The sequence below is a fragment of the Octodon degus genome, unplaced genomic scaffold (assembly GCF_000260255.1).
Source record: "Octodon degus isolate 3935 unplaced genomic scaffold, OctDeg1.0 scaffold00056, whole genome shotgun sequence".
Classification (NCBI taxonomy): Eukaryota; Metazoa; Chordata; class Mammalia; order Rodentia; family Octodontidae; genus Octodon; species Octodon degus.
The window spans coordinates 7,715,298-7,724,534 of record NW_004524632.1 but is presented as its reverse complement, the minus strand read 5'-3'; the positions used below and the strand labels follow the sequence as shown (position 1 = coordinate 7,724,534).

General features: G+C 55.6%; 1 protein-coding gene across 1 annotated transcript in view; it reads left to right on the top strand.

Moving 5' to 3' along the window:
- Window positions 1-103: 103 nt before the first annotated feature.
- Window positions 104-9,237, top strand: part of Tbx21 (T-box 21) — an 11,329-nt gene continuing 2,195 nt past the window's right edge. Inside the window, exons 1-3 of the mRNA XM_004633677.2 lie at window positions 104-760; window positions 8,633-8,787; window positions 9,019-9,140. Of these exons, the coding sequence (XP_004633734.1) occupies window positions 264-760; window positions 8,633-8,787; window positions 9,019-9,140 (774 nt within the window). The 5' untranslated portion in view covers window positions 104-263. The remainder of the gene's footprint in view (window positions 761-8,632; window positions 8,788-9,018; window positions 9,141-9,237) is intronic.

The window sequence follows — 9,237 nt, the reverse complement described above, 5'->3', positions numbered from 1 at the left end:
CGGGGCGGCAGATTGGGGTTCCTCGAGCTTCATAAAGCCTCAGAAAGGTCAGCGCGGCTCAGGTGACAGCGGCCGGCGGGAGGGAGCCCAGGAGCCGCTGCGCGCCCCTAGAAGCGGGCGCGGGAACCAGACGTCGCGGCCAGGCCCGAGGTGGGGACCCCCCCGGGCCCGCCCCGGCCCCCTCAGGCCCCTCGCCCCTCCTCCCTGCGCCGAGAGGGACTCGTCCGCACGGCTGAGGGAGGCAGGTGCCCAGCGCGCCCCGGATGGGCGTCGTGGGGCCGGGCTACCGACAGATGTTGACGGGCACCGAGCCGATGCCGACGGGCGACGAGGGCCGCGCGCCCGGAGATCCGCAGCCGCGCAGCTACTTCTACCCGGACCCGGGCGCACCCGACACGGGCGACCGTCGGGGGACTGGCGGCCTCGGGGCGCCCTACGCTGGGGGCGCCCTGGTGTCCGCGCCTCCGGGGCGCTTCCTCGGCGCCTACGCGTACCCGCCGCGGGCCCCGGCCGCCGGCTTCCCGGGGACGCCCGAAACCTTCCCGCCGCCCGCCGGCGCCGACGCCTTCCAGCACCCCGGGGACGGCGGCTACGCGGTCCCCGACCCGCGCGCCGGGCTCTACCCGGGGCCCCGAGACGACTTCGCACTGCCCGCGGGGCTCGAGGTGTCGGGGAAGCTGAGAGTGGCGCTCAACAACCACCTGCTGTGGTCCAAGTTCAACCAGCACCAGACGGAGATGATCATCACCAAGCAGGGCCGGTGAGTGCGCACCCAGCCGACTTTCTTTTTCCCCTCTGCTTCCTTTTTTCTGTCCAGACCTCGTCAGGGGCTGTGGCCCTTCCGTGTGGGCTCCGGTTTCAGCGGAGGCCGAGCGGGTTGCCGTGAGGACAGGAGCGCGCAGCGGCGCTGCCCAGGCCAGCCCAGCCCAGCTCCCGCGGGTGCGCGGGTGCGCAGCGGAGGAGAGGCCGGCGGTCCCGCGCTCCGGGAGCCGACAGGGCTGGGCTCCTCTCAGGCCCTCTGGGCAGCAAACTGGAGTGTTGGGCCGCGTACCAGCCCCCGTGCCCTGGGGTCTCTGTGCCCACCTCCCCTTTAGCGCCTCTGCAGTGCCCTTGTCCAGAGCCGCCTTGGTAGTAGTGCTTGGTGGCAGAAGGGGATTTGGTGACACAGAGAAGCAGTTGCCAAGTTTTCCTTCCGGTGTAAGTTTGAGATCATACGTCGTGTGTGTGTGTGTGTGTGTGTGTGTCTGTGTCTGTGTCTGTGTCTGTGTCTGTGTCTGTGTGTGTCTGTGTGTGATGCGAAGGGGGGCAGTGAAGTTGTGGAGGACACATACATTCATTTAGCCTCAGTGGTGCGGGCCTGAGTAGGTGACCCCCACCCAGGCACTATGGTGGTGTGGCTAGTCCAACAGGGCTTGCTTTGGAACTGATTCCCGAAAATGTGCCAGTCCTCTGCCCAGATGTTCATTAACAGTCTGGGGAAGTTGGAAGCGGGAGCCCGTGCCTCTATGGGTCCCCGAGCCCAGTGCATCAGTTAGAGCTCTTGGGGCTGAGGCGGCTGCTTCCGCTAGAGCCTCCATGGTATGGAAAGAAAGAGAAAGCTGCAGTTTGCCTGGTGTTTGTGTAGTCAGCAGCTAAACCCTGAAGTGCCTGGGCCCTTCCCAGTGGGGCCTTTTGGGTGGGGACTGGCCGGGCACTCTGGGAGCCGGGGTGATTGTCACTGGTGTTGGAGAGGACCAAAGCTGGGGCCAGAGGGGGTGGGGAGGCCTTGCTTAGTGGGTGTCCAGTCTGGGCACTGGCGGTGCATCTTGACTGCAGGTGACTTCCGTCCCACACAGTCCCTCTCTGATGTCCCCAAGGACAGGCTAGGCTTTTGGTTCCCTGCATGTCCAGATTGGAAGGGACAAGAAGATCCCCTGCACAGAAAGGGAAACAGGGCAGGGACACCAAGAGCTCCTAGAAGCTTCCCTCCCCAGCACGGTGGCTGACTGATGCAGGGCCTGGGTTGTTTTTTTTTCTCTGTCCCCCGAAGCCACCAGTCAAGACAGCCAACCCTGCTGCGGGACACTGGCCGATGGGCCAAGGTGCTTTCACTTCCATTATTTCACTGTGCACCAGGTACACAGCCTTCTCCCCATTCTGTTGGTAAGCTGAGGCCCAGGCACGGCTGGTGGCTTGCACCTATCACCACAGGCCCAGCACCATGGCCCTGCCACAGCCCCAGCAGATGTCCCCATAGCCTGACAGGCCTGCATGGCAGGGCAGGTGGGACACCAGCCGAGGCTTTGGGGCTGGCCTGGGCAGGGCTGGCGCCGGCTGGCCCATTGAGGTGCATCAGGGAGGCACTTCCTGGGTGCATATCACCCCGCAGCTGTGGGCTTCTCTTGCTCCTGTCCCTGAGACATAATTTTCAATGGAAAATTCTCGCTGTCTCAATGTTAGAACCATGAGCTGACGCTACCCCTCTGTCGTTGTTAAGGATGGAACCCAGGGCCTCGTCGCTGCTAAGTTTTTTTTATTATGGAAAAAATAAAAAGCCCACCACATACAAAAGTGGACAGAACAACGTGCCGGGTTTTGGTCTGCCCGGCCGTCCCCCGGTTGCAATGGGCCTTAGTGCCGTCCAGCCTTGTCTTTCTTACCATGTCCACTTCCACGCGTCTCTGGCTATAAGCATGTGATAGCATAGTGCATGATTAATAAATCCAGATGTTGTTTCTTCCTTGAATCATTCTTTCTGCACCTGTGAAAATGAATCATTAAAAAAAAAAAAAATGACCATCATCTTAGCTACCAAGAAGGCTGAGGTGGGAAAATCTCAAATTCTAGGTCAACCTGGGTAACATAGCAAGGTCTTGTCTCAAAAATAGACAACCTCTGCAGTACCACTGGCAAGTGGAAAAGAAATTCCTACATATCACCAAGTTTTCTTGTTCATAACCCTGTGCCTGTACTTCTGAGTTTTATATCTTTGACCTCATTTTTATTTTTATGGTACTAGGAATATGAATTAGGGCTTGTACATTGAGCTACATCACCAGCCCTTTGTTATTTTATTTTGTACTGGGGATCAAACTTAGGACCTTGCGCTTGCCAGGCAGGCGCTTAACCTGCTGAGCTATCTATCTCCCTGGCCCTTTATTTTATTTTATTTTTTATTTTTTATTTTTTTCCGGAACGGAGGATTGAACTCAGGCCCTTGTGCTTTCCAGGGAAGCACTTATTCCACTGAGCCCTCTCCCCAGCCCCCCTTTATTTTTTAAGACAAGGTCTTGATTCTCAGTTTGGGCTGGCCTTGAACTCATGACGATCCTCCTGCCTCAGGCCCCCAAGTGCTATGCACACCTGGCCTTCTGTTTTATTTTGACACAGGATCTTATTAAGTTCCTAAATTGCCCAGGCTGGATTTGAACTTGCAATTTTCTTGCCTCAGCCTCCCAGAGTGTTTGGGTTACAGCTGTGGCTATCATAGCTGGCTCAATCCTTGTGCTTTAATCCATTTTATGGGGCCATTTTGGACAACTTGGGATCCCTGTTAAGTGGGGTGCACAGATCCTCACTATTTCCTTTGATCCCTCCCTGGATCAGGTCCCAAGGGCTTGAGCTGGGGTGGGGGAGGGACGCAGGCTGGGCCCCCCGCAGCCCAGCGAGGCCTGGTGCCTCCTCAGCTGGGCTCCCGCCATCCAGCTGGGCTCCCGCCATCTGGGAAGGCTGCAGCCATTTCCTCTCGACCAGGGCTTTTAGGCCCATGTCACTGCTTCCTTTCTGTCCTCCTGCTCTGGCGGGCTGGCCAGCGCCTCCATGGGTTCCAGTGACCTACCAGTCACCACCGCATCACCCACGAGCTTTTTCCTTTTTAAAAACTCCCTCCACCTCAGGCCCACCCACAGCTCCACAGCCCATGGCCTTCAGCTGACTCATGCTGTCCCAGGTCCTTCCTCTCCTACCCACCTGGGGCCACCCTGGGCCTGGACCAGCTGGCCGGCTTTGGGCCCAGGACAGGAAGGGATGGGGAGCAGGGGAGGACTGGGGTACGGAGAGGAGCCGTCTTGTGGGCTCCAACTGGTGGGGAAGGGAGTGCTGGGTACAAAGTGGCAGTGGGGACCATGGGGGTCCACTGAGGACTGCTGGGGTCCACTGGGGACTGCTGGGCCTGGGCACACATGTCAGTGGCGTTTCTGTGGAGTTCAAGCCAGAGAGTGCGAAAGGCCCTGAGCACGGCCTGCTCAGAGAGGGAAGACAGGCCAGGCTAGTGGGCGGGTGGGTGTGGATTAATTGCTGGTAATCCCCGCTTTTCTGGGTGTGATTGGCTGATTATTGTAATTAAGGCAATTTTGGGGAGCCCTGGTGTTCAGCGGCTCCATTTGCTCCGGGGTTTGTGCGAGTCAAGCGCAGAGCTGGCAGCCCCGCAATCTCCGTCTCGCCGTCGTCTGTGCAGGTCCCGCTGCCGTTGTTACTTTATTTTCCCCCGGCCACAGTCCCAATTCTGAGAATGTTCCATGCCTCAAAGAAGTTTTTTCAGGCTTAAAGTTGCTTTCTATTAGGGCTGATGCCCATCATTTCTTTGGCAGCAAGTGACAAGGTACAAACAGCTTTCTTAATTTTTTCAAGAGCTGGAATCTCAGTCTGGGCTCCATAGTGAGTTCAAGGCCAGTGTGCACTATACAGGGAGAGGGAGACCCTGTCTCTAAAGAAGAGAGAGAAAAGAGACAGAGACGGGGTGGAGGGGAGAGAGAGAGAGAATCTTAATCCGGGGCTCAGTGGATCTTAATCCGGGGCTCAGTGGTTCTTCTGCCTTGGCCTCCCTAGTGTCCAGGACTGCAGGAGCCACTGTGCCCGACTCAACTTTGGTTTTTACTGCAGCTGGCTTGCAAATGGCCACTTGATTTCTGCCGTGTGGGTCTGAAGTTCTGGGAGGAGAGCTGCCTTGAAGGCCGAGCAGAGCTCTGCGGGGCCTTCTGCAGTTTGGTGATCAAAACACTCACGGCAGGAGGCCTTTGCTGCCTTGCACTGTGGGATGAACCCAGGGGCTTCACTCTAAACCCCATGACCTTTTTTTTTTTTTTTTGCGGAACCGGGGATTGAACTCAGGCCCTTGCGCTTGCCAGGGAAGCGCTTATTCCACTGAACCATCTCCCTGGCCCCATCCCATGACCTTTTTAATTTTTTTTAAATTTTGAGCCAGGGTCTTGTTAAATTTTTTTTTTATTTTTTATTTATTTATTTATTTATTTATTTATTTATTTATTTATTTATGTGTGTGTGTGGCCAGCTCAGCCTGCCTGGGGGCGGGGCTGGCTGGCATGTGGTGCTGGGGGACTGAACCGCTGTCCATGTGCTTTGCTAAGCTTGTTCTAAGTAGGTGCTTTAGACCACTGAGCCATCTCACCAGCCCCAGGGTCTTGTTAAATTGATCAGGCATCTTAAAAACTGATACCAAGCCAGGCATGGTAAACACATGTAATCCCAGCACTTGGTAGGCTAAGGCAGGAGGATCGCTGTGAGTTCAAGGCCAGCCTGGGCTACAAAGTGAGATCTTGTCTAAAGGAAAAAAAAAAAAAAAACCTCTCCCACCCCCCAAGAAAAAAAAATTTTAAAAGGATCATGATGGGACCAGGCCAGGCTCTGGGGATTCAGGAGCAGTGCCAGTGCCCCTGTGAGCCGTCTGGAGGTGGCAGCTCCTGCGGGAACCAGAGGGAGTGGATTCTTGGTCTGCACGTCCTGAGGGTGGGCTGGTGGGTGGTTGGGGGCTCAGTGTGGGACCCCTCCCCATTCAGGTCCCTTCCCAGCAACTTATGTAAATCAGGGACTGTTTCGAGATTCTAGTTGGTGGCAGTTCTAGACTTTTAGGGTGAACCAGAGAACCCCCATCCTCTTCAGGTGTCTCCTGTGCTTTGAGCTACTAGAGATAAAAGCAAGGTGGAAACCCCAGTTCTGCTCCTCTACCAAGGGGCTGTCACCAAACCTCTCAGAGCCTCAGTTTCTTCAAATATAAGATAAGAAATCACATTTGCTATCTCCAAGGCCTGGCTTGATAAACTGGCTGGGGTGTAAGCAGAAGCTCAAAAAGTCTGTTTCAGGGGCTGGCAAGATAGCTGAGCAGTCTAAAGCGCCTGCTTAGGCAAGCTTAGGCAAGTGCAGGGACCATAGTTCCATCTGCAGCACCTCATGCTGTGCCAGCCCCGCTCCCAGAGCAGAGCCAGGCACAAAAAAAAAAAAAAAAAAAAAAAAGTTTCAACAGGAGGATCACTGTGAGTCCAAGCTGCATAGTGAGAGCCTGTACTAAATACATGAAAAAAAAGTGTGCTTCAGGGATGGGGTGCAGGTAGGGTAGAGCACTTGCCTGGCCTGCCCGAGGCCCTGGGCTCTAGCCCTAGGACTTAAAAAAAAAAGAAAAGCATTCTCTTTCTGTTTCTTTAGTCATCGAGGTTTGGACCGGAACTGGTTAGAAAATAGAAGACAGATGAGTGGCTTCACCACCGTCAGAGGTTGAGCTGGTTTGAAAAATGGGTTGGAAATATTGCTTTTTGTGTTTTTGAGGCAGTCTCTACATTGCCCATGCTGGCCTTGAACTCACCACGATCCTCCTGCCTGAGCCTCCCAAGTGCCGGGATGACGCGCTCAGAAAAGTTTTTAATTCTAAAGGGCCGGGGAGATTGCTGCTGAGCTAACAGCAGCGTTAAGTGCCTGCCTGGCAAGCACATGATCCCAAGTACGATCCCTGGTACTGAAAAATAAAGAAATAAATATATATATAAATAAATAATTTTGAGATATGGTCTTGTTGAGTCACTCAGATGCCCAAGCTGGGTTTGAACTTGTACTCCTCCTGCCTCAGCCTCCCAGAGTACAGGGAGTACAGATGTGCGCTCCTGTGTCTGGCTTGAGTTTCCCATCTGTTGAGCTTCTAAACAGCTGGAAGAGGAAGGGCAGATGGGAGTTACCTGTGTTTAAAGGTGAAGAAATAGAGATTTTGGGGCCGGGGAGATAGCTCAGTAGAATAAGCGCTTCCCTGGCAAGCGCAAGGGTCTGAGTTCAATCCCTGGTTCCACCAAAAAAGAAGAAAGAAAGAAAGAAAGAAAGAAAGAAAGAAAGAAAGAAAGAAAGAAAGAAAGAAAGGAAGGAAGAAAAAAAGAAAGAAAGGAAGAAAGAACAAATCTCTTTTGGGGGCCCCAAGATTCTTTTTCTTTTTGATACAGGGTCTTGCAAAGCAGTTCAGACTCATAGTGATCCTCCTGTCTCAGCCTCTCTAGGGCTGGGACTACGGGCGTGTGCCACCATGCCAGGTTCCGGGGCTGGCAAGGTATGCAACAATGGGGATGGGACACAGGAACTTGCGCTTGCCAGGCAAACTCTTATGCCACCAAGCTGTATCTCCCGAGTCCTGGGGCCCAGGATTCTGAGGGAAACAGGAATATGAGGGCCACGGCTTTCCCAAGATCGGTAGGGATGTGGTTTGGGTACACGCTGGGGTCTGGCACCCATCGAAAGTGTATGGGAGGGCTGGGGAGATAGCTCAGTAGAGTAAGTGCTTGCCTGGCAAGCGTAAGGGCCTGAGTTCAATCCCTGGTTCGGCCAAAAATAAAAGTGTGTGGGGGCCCTGGAACTCTTCCTCAGACCCTAGTTTCTGAGGAAGAGCCCAGTTTCTTCTAAATTAGAAACCACCAGGCAAGGGAAGGGAGAAGAGGGAAGGGCAAGAGGGGGCAGAGGGGGGAGGGGAGGGGACTGAGAAGCATTTCCCATGAGGCTTTGCTTCTGCCATTCTGATGACCCTGCTCCTCTTGCTTGGGTTTGAGGAGCAAGACGGCTGGCCTGGAGCTTGGGAACTGGTGGCTGTGCCGGGGCAGTATGGGTGTTGGGTTAGATGGGGGCTGTGGCTAGCTGGAGGGGCTCGGTGGGCAGAGTGGCAGACTCTAGCGTTGCAGGTGGCATTGTAGATGAGCGGTGATGACGAGTTGGCGACGGTGGGGAAGTGGGGTCTTGTAGCCACCGTGACCCTGGAGGCCCGGGTTGCACGGGTGGTGGAGATGGCGCCCGGCCCACGGCAGTTGAGATAGTGGAGCTGGGGTGGTGGTGAGGGTGGAGATGGCAGCCAGGCAAGGCGGCTTGTTTTGAGCAAACTCTGTCACCGTGGGGGATGCTCTTGCCCCTTAGAGTGACACTGTTAGGAGCGAGCATGTAGAGTGCCCCGGGGGTGGAATGTCGCTTGGGTGTCCAGCAAGCACAAGATCTTGTGTTCAATCCTCGGTGTCAAAAAAGAGAAAAGAGGGGGAGCCAGGGAGATAGCTCAGTGGAATAAGCACTTCCTGGCAAGCGCAAGGGCCTGAGTTCAATCCCCGGTTCCACCAAAAAAAGAGTAAGGGGGGAGGGGATAACAAAACAAAACAAAAACCTTAAACCAGGCATCGTGGCACAGGCCTGTAATCCCAGCACCCAGGAGGCTGAGGCAGGAGGATCAATGGGAGTCTAAGGCTAGCCTAGCCAGCTACAAGAGCCAGTCTCAAAACAAAAAACAAAAACCAAACTGTGTTTCCCACGCGGCCAGCTGACTTCCTGGGCACTGGAGTGGGGCAGAGGCCGGCTTGGCTCGCCTGTGGGCTGGTGCACAGGACGCCCGCTCTGTCTCTCCTCACAGGCGGATGTTCCCCTTTCTGTCCTTCACTGTGGCCGGGCTGGAGCCCACCAGCCACTACAGGATGTTTGTGGATGTGGTCCTGGTGGATCAGCACCACTGGCGGTACCAGAGCGGCAAGTGGGTGCAGTGCGGCAAGGCGGAGGGCAGCATGCCAGGTAGGTGCCTGGGAGTGGCGGGTGCCCCCTGGTGGGTCCTCTGGGCCTCACCCCAGGACTGAACTCCGTGGCCCACCCCGCCCCTACCTGCCACTTCCCTTTAGCTTCCGTTTTTCTCTAGCTTGTCCTCTGCACGCCCCCGCATCCTGCCCAGCCCGCCAGAGCAGGCAGAGCCCTTCCTCACCAGGGTCCGGGCCGGGCCAGGGCAAAGCTGTTGACCCCTGTCTGCAGGGAACCGCCTCTACGTGCACCCCGACTCCCCCAACACCGGCGCCCACTGGATGCGCCAGGAGGTCTCCTTTGGGAAGCTGAAACTCACCAACAACAAGGGCGCCTCCAACAACGTGACCCAGGTCGGCCTTCCTGCCCTCCAGGCTCCCAGGAATGTGAGGGCCCAAGCCCATAGGAGATCCTGGGGGTGACACTGTTCTTTAAATTCAGTTTTAAAAA